The following is a 24,026-nucleotide window of genomic DNA, read 5'->3' on the forward strand; positions in this document are numbered from 1 at the left end:
GTGCAGAAGGTGCAGTTTGAATTATGCTTCTTCCCCCTCCGGCAGCTCTGTGGTGGCCAAATGCAGTTCTCGCTGCTGGCCATGTAAATAACCGGGGCTGCTGGTACCCCAGTGGCTTTAAATGCGTCGCGGGGCTTTTCCCCTTACTAAAAAAAGCCCTACCACCAATAAAAAAACCAAACCTCGTTCCCCCCGTGCCAGCCCTTTAAATGCTTAGAGCAAGTGTACATTTCCATCTGAAATCAACCCAAGTGTTACTGGCAGTGTATTTTCTCGGAGAGAGGGGAAGAGGGGGGATCTGGCGTTTGGACCCAATAAAATGCTCTGCTCCAGTGTAAATATTTACAGGTTATTAGTGACTTTTTAAAAAACATTTTCAGTGAGGTCTGTTATTTACAGTGTGTCATAAGTTATTAATGTTCATTGCCTAAGTACCCTGCTAAATCTGTCTCATGCCTTAGAACAAAGTCGACAATTGGCATATTGTTTAAAGTATGAAAAAAATGTGAGTGGGTTTAAAAATTGGAAATATCTGTATTTTCAGAAATGTAAATATTGCTTTGTAGCTGTCAAACTCCAGTCCTCGGGCATGAGACAAGGAAGTATATTTTGATAAATTTCTCACTGAAACTGACTTGTCACCTATACAAAGTTTTCTGGAACTTGGGGAATGCCAAGAGAGAGTCCTGCCTGTTGTATGAACTCTCCCTCTCGCCTTCCCCAAAAAAGTTCTGCATGATGTCCAGTGGTAGGCAGAGGTCAGTGGAGCTTGGGGAATGACAAGAGAGAGTCCTTCCTTGTGTATTAACTCTGCCTCTTTTCTGTCCCCAAAAAGTTCCCCACGATGTCCAGTGATAGACAGAGGTCAGACGATGAAAGTCCAAGTACCAGCAGTGGTAGTTCAGATGCCGATCAGAGGGATCCACCTGCACCTGAACCTGAAGAGCAAGAAGAACGAAAACCCTCTGCCACCCAGCAGAAGAAGAACACCAAACTATCCAGCAAAACTACTGCTAAGCTATCTACTAGTGCAAAAAGGTAAAGGAGGGAGTGAAACATCCTGCAGTATTTTTGCACAGTATTTGGAGTCACAGTACTTGCGCTGCGCTTGTCAGGGCAGAGGCAGTCTTCTTGTAAAGCTGTGTGGAAGGGAGTGGACAATCAACTTGGGTAGTTGACAGGAGCCTGCTAAGCAATGTTTTAATTAATCCAAATCTTGTTGGAGTAACAGTTACACAGAATGGTCCTATGTCTTTTGAAGAGTTGGTGCAGAACTTGGTAACTTACAGGCTGACTGGGAGGGGGGCACCTGGATATGTTTTGTATTCGCAAAAATGTGCGAGAGGGCTTTGGCGCTTTTTTTCTGAGTTAGGTTTCCATGCCTGATTGGTATAGGGTGGAGTCCTCCTGGAGTATTTTATTATGGTTGGTAGACTGATGACAGGCAATGCTGTCTAATTAAAGAAGTCATAAAACCCCAGTGGCTTCTCTGGGTCTTATGAGAGCTTTTCATGATGATGCACAGGAGAGCCTTACGCACCTTGAAGGAATGGGTTCATTCTGGCATTCTCCTGGGAGAAACTTACGTGAATTTTCTCCCTTAGGATCTGTGGATTTAAACTGTGATGTTCTACAGGTAGCCTCTACCTTTAAGTATGAGAATCTTCAGAAACCTTGTTTAGTTATATTGGTTGCACTTTCATTTGCATGTAAGTTTATTGGCAGTCTGGCTCTCAAGATGTATACTCTGGTAATTTTCTCAAAGATCAACTGTGTGAAATACTCAAACTTTAAATTCTTTAATTCCAGCTGTCTTTGGAGATGAAACATAACTTTCCAGTCCTTTCCCTGGAGTTGCTTTTCTTTGAAAACATTTACAAGTATCCTGTAGCAAGAAAAGTTGTAAAATAGCTGTAGTAGCTTCAAATTTTGCTTATTCAGCATGACTGTTGTAGTTCTTTTACAAACACTTTAGTAATTTTGTATTGGACTCAAACTTAGTAAATTCTTTTTGAAATATGTTAAAATTGTTGCAGAGAATGGCTGCATGGCTTTGATGACTTTTGAGCTTGTTAAAGAAACCCTTTGAAATAGGACTGGCTAAAGAGGAAAAAGTTTTGCAACTACTATGTAGCACTTCTAATTTGTTGTTACTTGTCTTTATTTGACAAGCCTAGGATACAGGTTTTTGACACTGTTTTCCCATATTGTCTTCATTTCATTTAATTGTTTCAAGTCTAATTCCAAGCATCTCAGATAGTTCGGTAGGGTGACTGAACTTATTGGTATTAATGCAAGGACATCCAGAGCAGTTTCTGTTAGCTAATCTTTTAACACCTGCTATTTGCATGAAATTCACAGTATTGCTCTTAGGAGTCCTTTAGTGAAGAGAAATCTTGATCTTTTAAGAGGAGTTAACCATGTGTATTTTGAAATTGCACTTCTTATGTACCTGAATAAACTTAAATTGACAGGAAGTTTTCAGTACTCATTTTTCAGATCTTAACTCCATGTGAATGTTTGTAATAAAGTTATGCACATATTATTTCAAGTTATTGTATCAATTTTTATCACATAAATACAGCTACTGTATAAGGTTGCAGGAGGAAAGGCAGCAGAAGGTATGGAGAGAAGCAAAGTTGTTCCAGAGAGATTATTCCAGTAACAGAGACAGCCTGGCAGATCTGCAAATCCACTTTTTAAACACACTGCAAAGTAATAGGTAAAATATTGTGAAAAGAGTGTGTCTGCTGCCAGCACGGTTCATTTGAGCCTCAGTCACAGGTCCTGTAGCTCTGGTTTAAAGTCATTGTCAAATCTGCTTGTGCAGGCTCCCCCCCACCCCTGCCTCATTTGCATATTAGCTTGAAAAGAAAATCTCCCTGGTAAAAAGTGCTCGGATGTGAAAAAGAGTTACTTTCCTGAATAGTTGTGGGAAATTTCTACCCAGCTCAGCTGTAAGCGTTCTGTTTACATGCAGCGTGGAGCAGGAAAAAAGCTGCAAAGTTTCTCAGCTGTGGGATTTGGGTTATGCCTCTGAGAACAAAGAGGAAGCAGCCATGTTAGCATTACTGAAGGCAAAGCCAATCTTGCATTTAACTGCATGGTGGTAGAGGGCAGTGTAATTCCCTGATTTATTCTATAGACTATCTCAAATGCTTTGTGTCTGTTCTCATTTCACCAACAGAATCCAGAAGGAGCTAGCTGAAATAACCCTTGATCCTCCTCCTAACTGCAGGTATGTAATGGCTTCTTAAATTGTGGTTGGTGGTAGGAAATTAATGTGCTCAGGTTAACAAAAGGCAAACTTTGCATTTATGACGGGTGACTGTTAGACAGAAATTGCATACAGAGGACTGAACAAGCACACAAGGCATTTGAAACTGAAGTCTGATATTTTGTTTGCATGTTGGAAGTGTAGTCATTAGTGATTGATGTACACAGGGAAATCTGTTCAGTTTGTTGTTCATAGCTGGTCACTGCCTTGTGAAACATTAATTATATGAATGTCCAAATATGCTGAAGATTTCAACTTAATGTCTGCATGTAGTTTGAACTGGGTTTTTCAGTGCTGAGTTTCTAGAGTGATCTTTTCATTCTGAAGTATAGAACTGTATGTGATTTTTATATGCTTTCTCTTAGTATGTTGTTTAACAGGTAAACTGAACTATTGCCTCTAAATTTATGTGTCTGTTGGTCAAAGTTGTAGTCTCTTGATAAAGAATATTTCTAAGGAAGTTCCCAACTTGGGAGGCACTTCTGTTTGGTTTTAGAAAATGAAATTTTAAGCATGGAAGGCTGAGTGATTTAAAGTGATGGTTTGGAATTGAAGCACTTGATCTGTCGGGAAGTTAGATAGTAGCACAATTAGCCAATTTCTTTAAATCTTTTGCATGTTTTACTTTTGTTTAAAGGATACATAAAAATTCTCATTAGCTGTGAGCATCCAGTGTTCAGATTTGCAGTAAAGCTAACTTTAAATAATGTTGCTTTCATTTGAGGCATCTCTGTAAGATTTCTGACTGGAAGGTATCTTAATAACTCGTGTAACAGTGAGCCATGTGCATATTTTTAAAATTTGCTGGAAATGCTTTCTGTTTCTGTGTTGGAATTGTTTGGCTTTTGAATAGTTGGTGGGTGTTTTGTGAATTTGATAAAATATGAGCCGTTCCTCTGTCTCACTAATCCATGAGTGCAGGGGCTAAACCAGAGCAGTGTTTTATTGAATTTGTGGTGAAGGCATCTTGTCCTGAGGACTGTGCTGTAGATTGCCTGTGGCAGTCTAATGTCTGATGTATTTGCATGTAGGGTCAGTGGCTCTGTTTGTTTAGGGTTTGGGGTTTGTGTTTTTGTTGGGGTTTTGTTTTTGTTTTGTTGGGTGGGGTTTTGTTTGTTTGTTTGTTGGGGTTTTTTTGTTTTGGTTTTTTTGTTGGTTTTTTTTTTTTTTGTGGGGAGATGGGTTTGGTTTGGTTTTAAATAACTGCTTTAGATAACTTTAAATAAATTACTGGGATCTAGTTCTGTGTTGGTCCTGCACTTTATATTTGGACCATCAAAGGGGCATGGCAGAAGAGAAAGTATAAAATGAAATAGAACTCTGACGCTTTGCTTACAGTTGCCAAAAAGATAATTGTAGCAGTTTCGGGTACAGCAAGTTACAGCTTTTAGAAAGAGAAGCTTTCACACTCGGCAGCACTATCTGATACTTGGCTCCCTGGCAGACTGTGTTCCTCTCATATTAGCACAAGAGAGTATTGCAGAGCATTTTGCTTATGAGCTGGTACAGCCAGATGCCCAGGAATGATGTTGAGAATTATGAAAACCCCCCAATGTGTCTAAAATTATTCAAGTTTCTTTCCTACAGAGAGTAGGAAAAAAATGGGGCTTTTTTGCTATTGAGGAAGTCAATGCTTCTGTTCCCATAGGTATTTTTAAGAGGAATTTAGTGGATTTACTCAGTAAAAACTTTATGATGACTGCATTTTTACCTTTTGCAAAATAAAAAAAAGGTCTAAAGAGAAACAAGCTTCTGTAACAGGAGACCTGGGTTTTCATGATAAACAATTTGAACAGAGTTTCAGTGCCCTAAATATTTACTGTCCCATTGAAACTGACTTGTTAGAAGGTGGCTTTCTGGTACCAAGAAGTAAATGCAGCTGTGTGTTATGTGCAGAAACAGTGGCACTTTTACTTTCTTATAGGGTATAGTAGCACAGATTAGGCTACAGACGACACAGCAGGCTGATGAGACCTCTGCACTGCTCATCATGCACCAAGCAGCAGAATGCTACTTATTGCATTTCTTGTGAAAGAAAAAGAATTTGTAAAAAAAAAACCCCAAAACATTTAAAAGCCTGTATAATTTGCGCATATTTACATGTGCTTTAAAAATAAAAACCTGGTGTCTAAGTTCTCCCAAAACCACTTTTTCATGCACAGTTGTTTCTCTTCCAGTTCTAGAGCACAGTCTTACCATTTGCAGTCCACATATTGCAAACTTCACAAGAATACAACTGGCAACTAATGCTCTTGGATGCTGATAGTCCTGCTTACTCGTTACATAAGTAATGAAAAATTAGCAATTTTTAAAATGCAGTAATGGTATATATAAAATTTTAAATGTTACTTTAACAGGATACAGTACAAATACTAAAGTAAAAATATGTTGAGCTCTCTCATATCATGTTAAACATTGATATCTGCTGCCACTTCTCACCTGGCAATGCAACTGCCCAGAGTCACCCCATGGGAGTGACCCGAGGCTGATTTATCTACTTTAAGATGACACCGACTGGCTGCGCTGTGATTCTCATGCAAAAGAGATGTAGATTTCCTCAGCAGTTGTTTTTCCTGCAGTCACATCTATTACTGTGACATCTGCTTTATAAAAATGTCACAGCCCCAAGAAAGCCCTGTTCCTGGGTATGCTGAGCAGGTCTGGGCTGCACACTGACTTCTATTTTAGGCACTGGAATAGCAGAATGACAGACACAGTAAAACTGACTAAACAGTAGTTTTTTGCTTGCCTGTCTCAACAGATTGATTTCTGATTCTGTTAATTGGACAATGAACTGTTGAAAAAATCATGTTGCCATGTATCATGCTGTCATGTTTGTGAGCAGTGAATACGAGCTGCATCTCGGGGGTACGAACTGTAAAACTTAATATTTTCATGCTGATAGCTTTACTCCTTAACATACAGTAGTACTAAATTCCTGTGATTTTGGTGTGATTTTCAAGAAACATAAAGCATCAAAAGCAATAGAAGTTCAGTCTTAGGCCACTAAAGATGTTGGAGAAAAAATAGGTACTGCTTTCCACTTATGTTTTCTCCTGTTCAACAGAAAAGCCTGAAACATTACTGTCCAACATACACCATAGCACTAGGACACATAGGTGTGAACTGAGGACAGGAATCTGGTTCCTATTTTTCTTGCTTTTGCCATCTTAACTCAAAGCTGTGCTACTTGATGCAGTGTGCTGTATTTAATTTCTTTTGTGCTTTTAATAGCATAAAGCAAAGCTAAAAAGATCTTGGCCCTATTGCTCCTAGGCAGCTCAGTTTCAAACCATGGCCAAGCACTTATACACACTTCAAGGTGTGGAAGTGTGCCAAACCCCACTGTTACAGACTCTCAGGTAAATGCTGCAAAAGTTTTGCACATTGTGCATGGTAAATCTGGGCTGCAGAGATGCTCTTAAATAAGTTTGACATATCTGGAATAACTATTTCCAGCTCATAGCATAAAACTGTTTGGATCAGAGGTCACTGCTCTGTAGTTAAGGTTTTGTCTGAGGCTGCTGTTGAGACCTGCAGCTCAGGTGGAGCAGGGTGCTGCTGTCTCCAGCTCTCATTGTATTTCCTGGATTTTAGGGCTAGCACAAGTGGGGCTGTTCCCAGGGGTGCTGTGATTTATAGCAGCTTCCTTTAGCTGTTCCTGGCTGCCCTGCTGATCTACAATAACAAAAATGTGTATTCCTAGTTTTCTTTGCTTGCTCTTCCTCATTTCCATTCCTAAATTAAATATTGTTCTTCTCTGTGGAAAAGTTTTTGAAGTTCTATTTAATAACACTCATGTCAGCTTAGTTTATAGTTTACAGCCCATTTTCAACAAATCCACTTTAGCGTAAACTTTGCAGGAAATGAATGCAAACACCAAATTCAGTGTATCCACTCAGAGCTTAATTCATGTGGTTTAAAAAGTGGTGAGTTGAAATAGTGCATCTTTCCCAGGCAAGTGGGAGAATGTAAGTTTTTTATATCCTGTGCTGTAAATTGGCTTTAATCTCTTCTCTTTACTAAAGTGAAAATCAGATATTTGAAAGCAGATGGTTAAAAAGAAAAAAGTAAAGTGGAAAGGCCCAGCAAAACACATGCCTTGGAGCACTGGTCAGAGAAACAACTTGTTTTCTTTGTAGCTGCTGGGAAATAGGACTTAGTGCTAAGGGAGGGCTGCTTGGATCACCCCAAAAGCTCCCTGCTCTGTCTCATCCTCTAGCCAGTGAGTGCCTGACCTTATAGGTCTGTTGGAATGATTTTCCTTAATAGGGATTACAATATTGATTCCTATTTATTTTCAGGCCTTGTATGCTAATACATACTAATGTGATTTCTTGAGCAGTACTACAGAAGGTGGCAGTTGATGATTTTGCTGTTTGTAGCCTCTCCTAGACTTGCAAATAGGTTGATGGTTTATGAGTAGTTAGTTTTGAAATTATGTATATTAAAATAACACTCCAAAGTATGTGGACTAAGAACAAATGGAAGGAAGATGTGTAAGGGGTTTGTTTTAATACAGGATTTTTCTGCTTCCTAAGAACTGCATTTGTCCCTTTCATTACTGCCACATCTTGGGCTAATTCCACCCTGCAGAGTGTTGCCAACACCAGGGTCTGGAGTTTGACACAAAGAAGAATGCCTGCAAAACCCTGGCAGGCGAACGCTATTACTGCTTTGGTTATGGACCCATGAATCCAGATGTTTGTAACTGTTGGACTGTGCTTGTTATTCCATCAGTGTGGAGCACTGCAGTGTGTTTTTAAGGCAATATTGTGAAGGTATTCCTCAGACCAGCAATTTAAGCTCTTTCAGTTGAGCTGTCTGAAACAATGAGGAGCAATGAAAAATTGTGCTGGTGATGCAGGCTCGTCCACGTGCAGAGGTAGCGCTGGATTTGAGCTAATGCAGCCTTCTGTTTGTGAGGAAGGTGCTGCAGCTAAGCTTGTAGAAGCATTCCTTTTGTTAACATACTCTGTCTGCAGTAAGGTTATAGGCAAATGTTTACTCTGCAAACAGTTGTGCCTGTTGAAGATGTTACTGCACAGCTGTGGTTTGCTCCAGTTCTGCCATGGAGGTGACTGCTTCAGTCAGAAAGTGAAGCAGATTCATGTGATTACTCTGTAATGCTCCCCAGGGAGGGGGGAAAAAAAGGAAAAAAAAATCATCCAACTTTGCTTAAATGGTTTAAATAGGTGATTCAAATGAACTCTGCTGGATTTTTCCTCTCTCCTCTCAGAGTAGGCATTGTTCACACAAAGCTTTTTGCCACACACACCAGGATATGAATAAGCCAATCCATTCCTTTGTCTCTCAAATATAGTAAGTTTCCATCTCCCCTTTGTCAAAACCAGGCATTCTGTTGCTTTTATGAAATCAGGAGGAGAAAGAATATATTGCATGCAGTCAAATAGCAGGCCTTTATACAGTAGCACAAGTGTGTGCCCCTCTTCACATGTACATTTTTTTCTTCCACTCAAGCTGTTGACTTTCCAGATCAGTGTAAGTTTATTCTGTTGATTTCTTGTTGGGCAAATGTCTTCATAATACTAAATACTGAATTCCAGTTAAAAAAAAAAAAGTCAATTTTTCTGGTTTCCACCTCTGCAGTGAATACCCAGTTGTGAGCACTAAATGGTTCCCTATAGAAGAGCAGTTGATTAAGGTGTGTAAAAGATAGTTATGTTTAAGAGTATGTCCCCAAAAGCTTGTGTTGAAGCTGAATGGACAAAATTTTAAAAAATCACCCAAACTCTACTTGATAATGTATCTTGTAACACATTATGCTTTTTATTGTCTCTCCCTGCCCAGCACCGTCACCACTGAGTGCAGTAAATGCATTCTACAGCTGAAGTTTGCAGAATGGTTTCGAGAATACAACCCACAAGATTATTTCTAACACTTCCTTCCCTATACAGAAGTTTACAGTTAAGAAAATACAGTGAGGAGGGTTCATGGCTCCTCTCCAAACATATTTGAAGTAACTCTCGAATAGTGAAATTCTACTTGTTACGATTGACCATATCTGATTTATCTAGAATTATTTCCCCTAAGCATTTTCTTCCCTTCTTCTTCTTCCTTCCTTTTTTCTAACCAGAAGACTATAGTCCAGGTCAGAGTAGGAAAGAGTGGTGTAATTTAGCACAGCAATCAGAAGTCTGGTGTTTTTGTATTACTGTCCAGTTGGAGAAGCAACCTTTATGTTACAAAGTGGCTTTTACCTTATTTGCTAGTAGTGAGTGAAAGTGCTTAAGTAAGAGGGATGATGCAAATTTAGAAAGGCATTTCAGTAAAATATTTAAGTGTTAAGTAGAGCCAGACTGCACTGTTATTTAATATACTTTCATTTTAAAACTGCACTAGTGAAATATTGTGTATCTCCTGAACGTTTTGAATTGTGAGAATATTTAAATTACTTTCTCTTCAGTTGAGACTAGATGACAGATCTACTAACTCAAAATGCCTCAAGTTATGGGGATTTTTTTCCCCTCTGCTAGTATTGACCTCCTGCAAGCTATAAACCAAGGTTTTTTATCAGCCCCCACACAGTGAATTTCTCATGCAAGTATTAGTGGCATAATTAAGAGAGGGTTATGCAACACAAATCAGCATGTCTACTCATGTAAGTTTTCATGCCTGCAGATTTACAGGTTTGACACTTGTGTGAGCAGTGTCCACAGTACTGTCCTACCTGCTCTGAAACCTGCGTGTTAGTCCGAAGATTATATAGATACTTTGCTAGTTTTTAATAGCACTACTGTCAAAATGAAAAGAAAATAACATTTATGTTTTTCTACCTGCTTTAAATTTGCAGAAATGGTTCAAACACTTTCATTCAGCTACTGGTGTTAAAGAACTGATGCTCATTTTGTCTTATCTGGAAACAGTAAAAAAGCCTGACCAGTTTTTTAAACAATTCTTTCGGTATTAGTGCAAAAATTTGTGAAAATGCCAAGTAATGTGTCTTAGAGTTAAGGACAAATCTGCATTTTGGGCTTTTTGGATTTGTACAAAGGCCCTTCAGGCTCTGTGATAAAACTGACTAAAATATGCCATGTATATGTATAGTTCTTTCTTTTTACACTCAAGCTGTGCATTGCTCACCCCTGCCAGCCTGTCATACTTAGTTTGTGATCAATAGTATGTGTGGCAAGGCCCTAGCACTGAATGCTTCCCCCTCACACTGACTTGTCTCTGTGTATCAGTTTCTTTACTATTATAGACTTGGGAGACCTACTTCAAATTCAATTTAACAAAGTGCAAATGCAAGAGAATCAGCTAAACAGCATCAAACCCTTTATGTAAAATTACCTAATTCTTATAAAACTGATGTGGGGAGGTTTCCTGGAGCTGGTGTAACTCGGGTTTGCATAGATGTGGAACATTTTGAGAAGGTAATACACAGATCATTAAAAATACTTTGAGCATGTTTTCTGAGTTCAGGGCTGGGTAGGCAGGAGCAGGAATATCCAGCTGCTGTCTCAGACAGGGGCATGTGTACCATTAAGCTATCCAGGATCTGTGCTGTTCCTTTACATTGATGCCTTACTTTGAGCCAGTAACTGCTGGTGATAAATGAGTCCTAGCCTGCTTGCATTAATTTGGATTAATTTTCCCTCTGCAGAGAGTGCACTATACTGTTACCTAGTTCAGAACTGTGGCTGGAGCAGTTGTTAATTTTATAGCACTTACAGTAAAACAGACTGGCCGGACCTTTTAGGAACTCAGATACAAATTCAGTTGACAATGATTAAGCTACCATTGTAAGCATCACTTTCAGAGACAAAGGAGGGGTAAGATTTTTTTTTTTGATGAAACAGCAAAGTGACCTGTAGTTAGCAGTGAGTCACTTTCATGTTGGAAGAATCTGTAGAGGACCATCTGACGGTCCCTAGTAATTGATGTTTTCCTTATTGATGAGGATACTGCCCTAGAGCATATAAATACTGCCTTTGGAGTTAACAGTGGGGACCAAAGGGTTGTAGCACTTTGGAGGACAGGACTAGAATGCTAAGTGATGGGGGCAAATGTAGGAAATGACCTTAAAAATATTGTGTAATTTAATAATGAGAACCGCAAGGTACAGCGCTTTGGTAGGTATAAACAGCTGCACAAATCTGTGGGGGAAAAAAGACTGGATGAGGAGTTCTTCACTGTAGGTGTAGCCTCTTTGAGGATCATGTGCTTTGAAGAAAGAAGGAAAGAAAGGAAAAGATCTTCAGATATAGAAGAAAGTTGCTGCAAAGGAAATAAGGCAACTGTTGCTAGTCCAGAGTTGGTAGTTATGACAAGCAACTTCAATTGCCATAATGAAGACCTAATATCAATGCAGGAGGAGTACCTGGACATAAAGACAGCATGCAGAAGGTGGTGGGTCTGCATTGCCAGAGGTTTTTAAGAAACAAAGGACTGGCAGGAGCAGTTTATATACAGTTTTTTTCTATTTCAAGCAGGAAATAGACTAAGTGACCTCTTAAAGACCAGTTTGACCAAACTAGCATTAACACTGGATTTAAATTATAATGCTAAAGGAAAGCTTGTGGGAAGAGATTTTCATTTCATTTAAAACCTGTAATTTAGTCAGGGTTTTGTAGTATAATCATCCTGGAAGATATACAGGTGTTATGATTCCAAGCAACAGCAACAATTATTTAAAAAGTCATTGGAAGTGCACAGATTTTGTGCTCTTGTCAGTCAAAAAAAGCGAATGTCCTGTGATTTTTCTGCTGATTTACTATTCCCCTCTATCTGTGTCCCCCCCAATTTTGGCTTTGTTTTAATTTTTATCTTACTTTAGTGGCACAAAGTTGTTACCTTCTGCTAACTAGAAATTAACTAGGCACATGTTCTCAGTTCTCCAGAAGTGTGTCACCTTTGTGAGAAGCAAATAGCACAGTAGATCTGCAGTAGATCTTGGATTTTGATGCTTCATACTTGTGCTGTGCTTGGGCGCTCTGTGCTTGTGTACTCTGTGGTTGTTCCACAGTCCCATGAGTATCTCTAACTGAGCTAAACAAAATCAAGGGGCATTTTTGTCCTTACGCAGAGGCAGTTTGCAGTAGCTGTGCAAGCACTAATGCATCTTGCCCAGCACCCCAAATGGATCAAGCACATCAGAAAGCAGTTGTGTAGTGCTGTCTGTGCCCATGGATCCTGTCTCGAGGCACCCTCTGGAATCAGAGCTCAGACAATTGTAGTGAAAATGTAAGCAGCCTGGCAGGTTTCCAGCTGATGAGTTAATGCTGCTATAAACTTGAGTAGTTCCTCTCTGAGGCATGCAGAAGGGTGCAGGAGCTGGGAAGGTAGCCAGCAAAGTCAGAGAACAGACGGCAAAGCTAAAGGCCAGCCTCAGGGATTCACAATGAATTGTCTTGGAGGTGAGTTCCTCCCTTGCCAGAAACTCTTCATGCAGCTTCAGTGGCAGGGTTGGAAATCAGTAAGAAAATTAAGGCTCTCATTCAGTGCAAAGCCAGCCTGTCTTTTGGGAGCTTGTTTAACATAGCTTGAGCAAAGGTAGCTGTGCCCAGCACTCAGGCCACCCTGTGACTGACTTAGCAGTACAGGTGCTGCAGAAAGCCAAGGGTTCTCAATCAATGCTGGCTCAGTTTGTTGAGCTTGAAGCTGCAGTGAGGTGGTTTAGGTTTGAACTCAGGTTATCACTTCACTCTGAAGCCTAGACATGGAAGTCACCAAAATGTGATAGAGTGAATCAGTAGAGCATCAGCTGATCGGATTACATTGGACAAATGAAACATTGGTGCTCTCCTTTCTGTAAGGGAAGGTTAGCAGCAGAAAGCTGGTATTGTTTGCAATTTCAGTAAAGCATTTATGCTGTAAATACTTTGAGCAGAGTGGATTTTAGAGGGTGTGGAAAGTGTTTCAATAGATCATTAGCTATGCAATAGGAGGGATGTTCAGCTGATGGTGGTTCTTGCTGTGAAGGCTGCTATTGTGGCAGACTGGGCAGGTTCCTCCCCAAATAAACCTTTTCTGACTAAGGACCTGTCTGCTGTGTCCCCACTGCCTGGGGTTTGCTAATACTTTAGCTGCTGTTTGTCCTTCTCCCTGGTATCCCAACATCAAAGGCTTCATCCATGCTGGAGGATCTGAGGGACAAGTGAGTGGCTCAGGGATGGTTAGCTGACACAGAGCTCTGTGTTGGCACTGTGCATCAGTGCTAGTTGTTCATAGATACCTAGGCCATATCTGTATCTACTTCATTAATAGCAGTGGCAAAAGCTGTAGTTGGACATTACAGATTTAGCAACATCTCCCTTTACAGACACCCTGAGGGCCAAAAGAACCAACATCCTTATGCAAATACCTGGTTTTCTGTTCAGAGCTTTGAATTTAGAAGGAAAATAATGAGTTTTGGCTTGATTTTTATAAAGCTAATGCAAGGAGAGGTCTTAAGAGACTAAAATCAACTTGCATTGAATACCCTAAATCTATATTCACATGGAAGCAAATCTAAGTGATCTCAGTTACGCAGCACAGCCTACTGCACATTAACCATTGCTCATATGATATTATGTTCTTATGCAAAAGGTAGAAATACTGTAGAACCTAAAATTCTACAAGCATGATTAAAAACATAGAGAGGGTGATCTTCACTTGGTAAACTATTTGAAGCACAGTCCATGGCTGAAAAAGTGTTTCTTGTCTGGAGTAGAAATTTTGTATGATACCCATACAAGTTTTATACAGCCAGGTAGTGCCTAGCTCCACCTTCCCCTTCTTTCACAGAGTCTTGGATAGCTGGAGTAGTATCAAGAGTTGCAGTAGTAACCTGGCTGCTGTGTCTTTTGAGTGTGATTTGCTTCTTCCTTTTTCTTTTGTAAACCAGAATTCCAGGTGGTGTACTTAGTTATACCAGAGCAAACACACCACAACTTGTTTTTTTCAAGAAAGAAACAAGTTTCTGAAGTGAAAGGGACATCATCAAAACAAGTAGTGATTTGTTTGATAATACAGAGTAGCAAGCCTTAAATAGATCCATATGTGGAGAAGTCGGTTACTTTCAAGGTTCTCTGAAAACAAATGCAGTGAAAGCATTTTACTTTCAAGTGTTTTGTTTGGTTTATTTTTCATGGTAATACTGCAGATTAGCATTATTTAAAGTCTTTGTTTTCTGTTAGACCTGCTTGGGGTTTTTTGTTTTAGGAATAGAAGAAGCAAAGTAATTTCTTATCAGTTACAAAGCAAGCTAACAGTAGCAGCTCTCGATACTAAAACAGCTGTTGTAGGCTGAGCAGCATGTGGTTCTCCCAGATGTAAAGGGCATTCTGGCAAAATTCCTGTTCAGTGACCAGTGTGCCTTACTAGAAATTAGAGAAGGTGGGGTCAGAGATGGAGAAAATAGAGACTGATGTGAGCTGTACTACTCTGAGTAATGACTTTTAATCCTTCTGGATGCTGTTTATACTGTTTGCATTGCCTCTGAATTTCTCTGCAGGCTGTGCTTGATATTTTTGCTGTAGATGGCTGCTGCCTACTTTTCATTCAGGCAGGACTGTAAGAGAGATTTTGATAACTCTGGGTTTTTTTTCTGACAAATGCAAGTTGATGTGCTTAATTTTTCTTAACTCCAAGATTCTGACCTTGGAAAAATAAATATAAATAAAATCTCTTATCTGGATTGTCAGACTCAGCTGTGCTTGTACTCTTTTTGTTTTCAAACATGCAAGTAAGGAGACAGGAATGACTGTGAGCACACCTCTCCCCACACCTGAGATAAGCTGGATACCTCCCTGCTAAAATCATCCATCCAAGCTGGGCAGCTTTCCAGTAAAGATGACACGTGCCCACCAGTGTGATAGCAGCTGGTTCCAGGAGGTGGAAAGATAAGAGTGCTGTTTGAAAAAAATACACCAATAGAAATATCATTTGGGTTTTCTGCTTCTTGAAAGTGTGTGAAGAACAGGTAGTTATGAGAGACTGTATTGCCCAAGGTCTTAGTCCAAATGCATTTATGCCCAGAAGAGTTCCATGTTTGTTAACTTTGAAAGAGCCATTGGCTTTTGAAGCCTGAAAAAAAAACAAGGCAACTCTAAATTGTTCAAGTGACCAGTTCATGCAGTGCACTGAATGTTATTTCTGAAAGTAATTCTGTTGGCCTTTTTCTGCAGTTGGTTGCTGATCACAGACTGAGGGGTCAGTTCTGGTTAGTTTTGCAATAGATGCCATAAGCAATGAATGCTTGACGAGTGTCTGAGAGATGCTGTGCTGCATCTGCTTGTGCTTTCCATATGCAACTCTCTGTTCCCTTCAAAGTCATCTGGCAGAGTGCAAAGCACCATGAGTCATCCTGGCACTGCTGGAGTGTGTAACTACAGTCTCTTAGCTAGGTGCAAGCCAGAGCCTGGCTTTTATCCAGTTTGGATGCAGAGCGGGGGACACAGGAACACCCATTGTGCTGTTCTGTCTTAGGTGGGTGGATAAACTGCAGTATGAAATTGCACCAGCTGCATGTGTTCCCAAGAGGCTGAAACCTCTGTTAGGAGTGAGCATGTTCCTGGGGCACCCCAGCTCTGCCCCAGGAGCAGACTGAGCCAGGGCACCTCTTTCCCCTGCCGAGGAGCAGTGCTGGGCTCAGTGTGCTGGTGGTGCAGCCGTGCTCTGCTCGTAGCGTGGCTCCAGTGCCCGTGCTAACAGGCACTGCGCCTCTCAGTCTGTCAGTAGTTTCCCTGAGTTTTTTCCTAGCCTCTAAAGTTTAATGCTGGAGTCTGGATCACCACTGGAATAGAAATTTGGGGAAAAAGGTTTTCCTGAGGGAAGTTTGAAAGACAGAAGCTTTACTATAAAACCTTTCTATTCTCATTTTTGCAATCTGCAGTAAGTTGCTCCTGATAGCATTAATTCTTCTGGCAAGTAGAGTTAATTTAGGTATTAGTCTTCATGCTGCTGTATGAATTATAGATTTAATTATGGTCCAGGTGCTCAGAGCTTTGCCATTCTTCTATATGTTAAATATAAAGAAAAAGTCTGAGTAATTTTTTGGCTTACTGAATAAATGTAAACACTTGGAAACTGTGCCAAAGTATAAATAAATAGAGGATTTACTTCACAGAGAATGTTATTATCTACTCCAGGGTATTCTGCTTTATGGGGAGGATTAGTGCTTTGCATTATACTGGGACACACCTTTTTACAGCTATGAGTCTCTGTAGCAGAAGATTAAAAAGTTTTCCTGTAATTCCTTGTATTTCCAAATTTTCTTTTGCAATTACAGCTCATTGCTAGGGGCCAAAGGTTGATTTGAGTTAACATAGTCATAACAAGAAACACTCTCTGATTCCCTGGTAGGTGTAAATAAACAGCATATATGTAGTATTCCTCTTCTTCTGAGTTACTCAGTCTTGTCTGCCTGACAGTTTTGTCCATCCTTGAAAGTTCTCATACTGCAAAGCTACTTAAGTATGTTTGTTTCTTGTCCTAAATCAGATTTCCATCCTCTTTTCTCCTAACCTATAAGAAAATTTAATTTTTGATTGCAATTTAATTCCATGAAACTCTTTCCATAACTGTCTGTTTGCAATCAGGCTGGATACAAGATCTGTGAAAACCCCCTTTTTTTACTGAGATTTCATAGGATATTTGGGCAAGGGGCAAGTATGTTAAATAACTGGGACTTATTTCTCTTCATTCTTCTTTTGTGTCTACATTTTTAATTACCACCTTTCTGCTTTGTGGCCCTGAGTCAGAGGAAGCCCACCTGTCTCACCTTTTCCAGGAAACTGTGTGTGTTTAAATGCTTTTCTGAAGGGAATGTGAATTGGCCTTGTTTCAGCTGCTACGAAACATCACTTGACAGAGCCTGTGGGTATGCCTGCTGCAGTATTGGGGACAAAAAAAATTTAAGACTACTTCTTTAATATATTTCACTATTAGAATATGCCATTTATGGATGCAATAGTATGAAATTTTCAGATGAGGGTCAACTAATTTATTCTTGTAATTGTCCCCTTATACTCCTTCTAATTTGTGGGTCAGAAAAATGCGTGTCATGATTTCATTTTTCTTTTGGGCACTGCAGCTACCCTCAAGAGTCTGCTCTTCCTTAGACACGAATAACATATTTGACGCATCTCCTGAGGAAGCAGCCAAAAGTGCATGTTCTGACCTCGTCTTTAAGCCTTTCCATTTCCTTTACTCACACTTAATGAAGTTACTATTACAGCCATTAAAGATAATTGTGTAAAAGTAGATTATGTAATTATTGTAGTTGTACTGGTTTAGTATAAAGTCAAGTATTGATTCTGATTCTTTATTTTGGCCCAGTATGGAAATACTAGTTTGCTCTGATTGTTGGCTTTGGAAGTCTGTGCTGGTTATTTGAAGTAGCTAGGGAGTTTGTTTCTGAGGAAATCTGAATGGTTTAAAGTGCTTTGATACTTTTATTTGAAAAAAGAAATGAATTTACATTGAAGAGACCCTGTTTTAACGTCTCAAAGTTTTTCCTCTGTTTCTTTGATGCTTAGTATAGGGGATCATTTACAAAGGCTTTGCCAGTATCCCTCAGGTCAGTTGTGATTCACTGGTATTGATGCTATGGAGAGCTGTGCAGTTGTCTTCTAGATATCACTGGTGTGAATGGACCTACAAGTGGGTTCTTACTTTTTGTAAGCTCTCTTGATGCACTGCACTTTTTGATTGGGGAAGCTACATATGCAATTTCTTTATTTGAATATACCTCTAATGTGGTCAAGTTTAGACTAAGATCTGGAAGTAAACTCTTCATAGGGATTTTCCTGTAACAGAGCCTAAATTTAGCCTTCTTTTATATGAGCATAATTTTAGATCTTGAAGAACCTACAGTTTGTGGGAGGTTAGTGAGTGAATGGGCTGGGGGCTGACCGTGTATAGGCTTTCAAGTCCTTTACTCAAGAAGGAAATGCAATTGATGTCAGCATGTTAATTTGATGGAGTACATTTATAGGAAGCTTTATATAGCTGTTGGGTGTTAACTTAAAACCATGTCTTCATTTGCTGCCTTTGTTTGTGTGCTGTGTCCTTAGGTTATTTAGTAAAACATCCAGTGAAACACTAGAAAAGCTCCTGGACTTTGCTATCAATGTTAAGGGTCTTCATGTCTTAAACAAAGCAGTCATTTTTCCTTATAGCAAAAGTATGATTTTGAGGAGTTACTTACTCTTCATGTGTAACTGTGTATTTTTATTTTAAAACTGAATTATATCAATTGGGCCTTTTCTGGATGTTGAAGTCAAATCAAGTCACTGTGACTTCTGGAAATAGAACTGCTACTGTACAAAATCCTTATTAGTATTAAAAAAACATTCAGAAAAACATTTCAAGTTTGTGCCCACACTCTTCAGATTCCCTTTGTTTCTGAAGGCCACTGTGGGTTTGACTGCTGTATTTCTGTGTCTGTGGTAGATCAGTGCATACAGTGGCGCAGTGCATGAGACGAGGTTGGCTTGGCACCGCTGAATTGTCATCAGTCCACTCTTGTTATTACTCATAAACTGTGCTTGGCCGTAAGCACACTAGAGATGCTCCCTGTTTAGTACTCAGGAACTCTTTCCTTGGAAATTGTGTGCCTTTTTAATGTGTCATGGCTCAATTATCACATTCATTTTGGCTGCCAAAATAGCCATATATATTGTCTAGCAAGTGACAGCCTGGGCCTTTATCTCTTTCTGGCTGTTTGCCAGCTGTTTAATTGCAGCCCTGTGTTTGCTGTGTGTCACATCTTATGGTCGTCTATTATACCCAGCTAAAACAATATTTTGAAAATATTTCAAATGTAAACTAATTCTGTGAGACTTTACATCCTGTTATTTACGTGATCTGCTAAGAATATAATGTAGGTCATTTTTCCCCCTACAAATACGAACATTTGTACCTCGGATCATCTTACGAATTTCCAGGGCCGAGAGAAGACAAGATGGGGATGCAGAAATGCTCTCTCATCCCCTTGAGAGATGTAATTAAAGCTGTACACTTGTCATGCAATTTTTCATTTGTAGTTTCTAAGACATTTTTAAAGCCAAATATTCTCTTTGTTCTGCCTTTAGAAAAGAGCAAGCATACAGGAACTGAGCTGAGATCTCAAAAGGAATAGCAAAGCCTGTGAGCCATATTTCTGCCCAAATGGATACTTTGGGTGAAGGTGATGTTGGGGTTTGTGTGAATGGTGTCTCACTGAGGCGGAGAATGGTGCAGGTGCTGTTTGCACACAGCACGTTTGGTTTGGCAGCCACCTGCTTTCCATCGGGAAACACCTAAGGCAGGGCTGGCTCTGGGTCCTGCCACCCCATCACACCCCACCTGGGGGGATGGAGCCACTCAGTGTGAAACCAGGATATGGGAGGGCTAAGCACTCCACAGCACTTAGGTGTGCAGGGAATCCTTGGGCTAAGTATGAGTCCAATTTTAGCTACCTCTCTTTGTACGGATTCTAATATCTTGCTCATTTTTTGCCTGAAGAGCTGTTATCTTGAGAGTTTCGGATCCTGGATGGATTCCTTTGTGGTGCAAAATGATTTAGCCTTAAGAGCAATGAAGGTACATTAGCTAACAATCTTGGCTATGTAGATTTTTTGGCAGAAACTTTGCTTTTCCACTGCTTTAAGAGGAAATCAGGATTTGTTCTATTGCTTCTTTAATAGGAAGAATAACTGTTTAACAAGAAAGACGTGATAAAAGTCTTGGTAAACAGCTTTGCAGTTCAGAGGAAGACAGAACAGAAGAGCACTTAAGAAAGATCCCATTTTTATACAAAGCACTAGATTTATAATTAAGTAGTAATGATTAACCTTAAAAAAAAGGAGAAAGAACAAGTTATCCTGTAGGCAGGATTAGACCTACAGGATTTTTTTCTTCTTAATTGGAGGGGAAAGGATCCCATCTATATATCTAGCATACTGGAAGAGGCTTGCTATTAAAATGGGCTTTTTTAAAAGGAAATAAATTTTTTAAGAGTGCTCCTAAACCATTTGAAAAATCCAATATTGTGTGAGGATAATGTACTCAAGCATGTGCATGTATGTTTTTTTCTGGTTCATCTGCTAAATTGTGGTAAATAACCCCCTTTTAGCATATCTTTTTGAGAAGCTGTCCTGTTACAAAGTGAGCATTCAAAGGTGTTTGGGAGAGAGTTATATATGGGGCAGCTGGAGTGAGAATGGTTATGGCAGTTCTGCTGTGCTGTCACTGCACGTCTCCTCAGGAAATGCATCAAAACAGTCACTAGTATAATTTTTTTTTGTAGCATGATCTGCATAATTCCAGTAGTTTATGATGTGACTAGTCTATCCAGTGTCAAAAAAAGACCACTTTGCTTGAGTTTCTGCTTGACAAAACTCCTCATTGTTCCATTAAGCTTTTGTGTAAGTGCTGTATTTAGCATGTTTTGCATGTGAATTTCTTATGTATCCCAAATCACTTTACTATCTGGTGAGTCTGAAGACATCATCAGCTGAGTTTTGTAGTACACAGATGAAGTGGGTGCTGCAGAAACCCTTCCTCTCTTCATGCTGCCTGGTTCGATAAGGCAGGTGTGCCTGTGTGCCATTGACACAGAGGTGTAGATTTTTACTTGATTTGTTAAGTTTTTGTTTCTGAAGAGAAGTTCCAACACTCAGTGAATAGATACCCTCTCATTGAAAAACACTTATGTGTTAGATGTGGTCATTGCAAACTAATGGTGGCTTTGGGGAAGTGAAGTTTCTCTACTATTTGAGATGTTCAAATATCCCTGGGAGATACTAGGAAGTTAAATCCCAGCAAGGCTTGCACAAAGCCCAGCTGGCAAAGCAATAATGCCAATTACTCGTTGTGGCTCAACATTCGCTATCTACTTGACAGTTTTGCTTGGATTTTCATGTCCCTAAGCTTGCTGTGCTTCCTGTTTCAAGTTCTGTTTCACATACTGCCTTCGTTCACCATTGGTGAACAAACGACTTTTTGCATCCTCTTCCTCTCCCATCTCCACAGGTGTGATTTCAGTAATTGGGACTAAACACTGGCCTTTCTTCAGTGGAATATTTCTTGTATAATCATAGCTACTTTCTTTGCAGATTAAAAAAACTAAAACCAACAAAAGAATGGAAAAAATGATACATCCTTGGCAGAAACATGCAGCATGTTCAGGGTTAAAGCAGACCAGGAAAAGGGACACTTCCCTTTCTTGCCAAATTAGCTTTGGTTTCTAAGATCCATCACACTGGAATGCAGCCCTGAAATGCCAATTTTCTTGTAAGGAGGAAGCAGAGCCAATTGACTTAAACTTTTAGTTGCATCTGCTGGCAATTTCCACCAGAAGCTAATTACAGCTCACAGCTATCACCAGCAGATGACTGACTGGTTCCACCTCACAAAAAAAGAAGGTTTAAACCCACACAGGGGTTTCTTTTTCCTTGAAATTCTAAGACTGGGATAACATTTTTCAAGCAGTTATTGTAGACATACAAAGAGAAATCTTCAAAATTTAGGTAAATTATTTTATCATACAAATAATACTTCTAAGTCTTTCCAAAGATGGAAGTCATTTATTGGGCTTTGCACTGTATCCCAATATCATATCAACACTACACATTGTGTGTATTTCTAAATTGTGATGTAATTAACTTAGCTCACTTTCTGTGTTGTTAGTGTTGGAAATTACTTCAGGATAACCAAAATAGCTTGGACCTTTTTGCTTTGTTAATGCTGCAGGTTTGAAAATGCTCATGGGTACTGAAATATTTGCACCTCTTGATACTGTGGTTCCACAAAAACGAATTTTGCAAGAGTTAACCTTTTCAACAAAGAATGGAGCATGACTTTGCTTAGCTAGCATCACTAGATGGCGTTGCCTGGTAGTCTAACAGCTGAGAGTCTGAACATAGATTAAATTAATGTAAATCTGTAGAGTAATTTAAATATTTAAATCTTTCACTGTATGTCTTAGATGTTTCTTTTCCCTTTTCAATCATGCTTCTAATTGTTGAAGAGAGGGTGTTGTGCTGAAGTGTTACTTCTGCCTGTTGCAACTCTTAAGCAAGTAGTGAGTGTGCTGTGGTTTCTGCTGGTTCTGCTCTTCCTTGGCTTGCTTGAGCACTCCTTGAAGTGGTGTGTTGAGGGACTGTGGCTCAGCCAGAGCTTGTGCTGCTGTTTCATGCATGGTTCTTTCTGTACACAATTAGCCTCTTTTAATAGTATGCTGAAATATTAGCAGAAGGACAGCTTGGAGGATGCCAGAGTAGACAAGCAACAAAAACTCTGCCAGTTTGACTTTATAGAAAGCTCCTGGTACGACATGTGTTTCTAAAGTAGGATGTCCGCTGTTATTACAGACAACATGAAAAAAGACCCAAAAGTGTTGTTTGGGGCTTTCATTCTGTTGTTTATTTTGTGGTTTAGACACCATGCTACATTTTTTTCTTCCTGGCTGGTTTTCTCTGTTTAGTCAGTGGTCAGTCATGCTCTGGCAGCAGCACTAAGGTGACACTGCACATGGGGCATGACCATGCCTGCACCCTGTTCTCTGGTGTGCTTTTTCCCAGGCAAGGCTGGAGGAAACCTGCCTTTCATATGAGTAGTGTATTTAGCTGAAAGCAAAAAGATGTCAGGTAGGTGGATTTATTCAGGGAGGATGGTAAAGGAGAAATGATGAACCAAGCAGCTTTTGTTCAGCTCCATCACCTGCCTCTTTTAAGCTGTAAGTGAGAATTTGGCATGACCTACTCCCTTTTCTTAGTTCACTAGCACTTTTAATTTAAAACATCTCCCGCTTGACATTATAGTTATTTTAAAATTCTTTATTAACCCATTGCAGATGTCTTTATCAGTCTATTAAAAATCAAAGAATTATTGTTGACAGGAATTGGTACAACTGAGTTGTTTACTTTCTTAGTTTAAATACTATTTCTAGATAATGACAATCAGTTTGCCTGTAAGTATACATGTAGATGTAGGGAGTATGCACACCTCTGATTGTTTTAACACTTGTATTTACAAAACAATATTTTTAAAGACTTTATGGTAGAGTCTTAGTTGTAGGATAATGTTGAGGGTTTAGTTTGGACACCTATAAAGCAGTATCACATTTCACAAAAGAATGAGGAATAAAAAAGCCAAGTTAAAGAAACCAACGAACAGTAACCATGTACCAGGCGCTTTTGATGAAAGTTGGTAACCAAAGCTTCAGTTTATAAAAGAGATTTAAAATTAGGTGCTAGACCTTATTTGAACAACTTTCTGGAAACCTGTGCAGTGTGTTTCTGAATGTGAAGGTAGCTCTTTGCAAAGCCTCACTTCAGAGAAATGTCAAATAAAATCTGGGGGAAGAGCAAGGTTGTTTGAGAACTGCAGCACAATGCTTAACAGCTCCTCACGTGTGCTGCGGGAGTGGTGTAAGAGTACCAGGACAGGAAAACCCTTAATCTTCTTTTACATATCCATGTTTTTAAATCAGAATAATGTGAGTAGCTATAAATTGATCAAGTCACTTATGAGCTTATGTTTCATTGCTTTACACCAGGTAATTAATAATAAAGGTACAAAATTTGGTGCAGGAGAGCACTGGTGGGAAGGGTATATATTTGAACGCCCCAGCCAGTAAGGTACTGAAGCACGTGCTTGTCTCCCACTGAAGGCACTGGCTTTTGAGCACGTGCAGAAAAACTTTCCTGAGCTGGGTCTCAGGGAAGGGAGCCAGTTCAACAGGGCCAAACACAGAAAGAGGAGGGGAAACCAGCATGATGACTACAAGTGGGAAATAGCTATTGTGTTCATTATTTTACAG

At 39.6% G+C, this 24,026-nt stretch overlaps 1 protein-coding gene across 1 annotated transcript in view; it reads left to right on the forward strand.

Moving 5' to 3' along the window:
- Window positions 1-813: 813 nt before the first annotated feature.
- Window positions 814-24,026, forward strand: part of UBE2E3 (ubiquitin conjugating enzyme E2 E3) — a 54,045-nt gene continuing 30,832 nt past the window's right edge. The window contains exons 1-2 of the mRNA XM_005415895.2: window positions 814-1,038; window positions 3,188-3,238. Of these exons, the coding sequence (XP_005415952.1) occupies window positions 845-1,038; window positions 3,188-3,238 (245 nt within the window). The 5' untranslated portion in view covers window positions 814-844. The remainder of the gene's footprint in view (window positions 1,039-3,187; window positions 3,239-24,026) is intronic.

This window comes from Geospiza fortis, unplaced genomic scaffold, assembly GCF_000277835.1.
Source record: "Geospiza fortis unplaced genomic scaffold, GeoFor_1.0 scaffold112, whole genome shotgun sequence".
NCBI lineage: Eukaryota > Metazoa > Chordata > Aves > Passeriformes > Thraupidae > Geospiza > Geospiza fortis.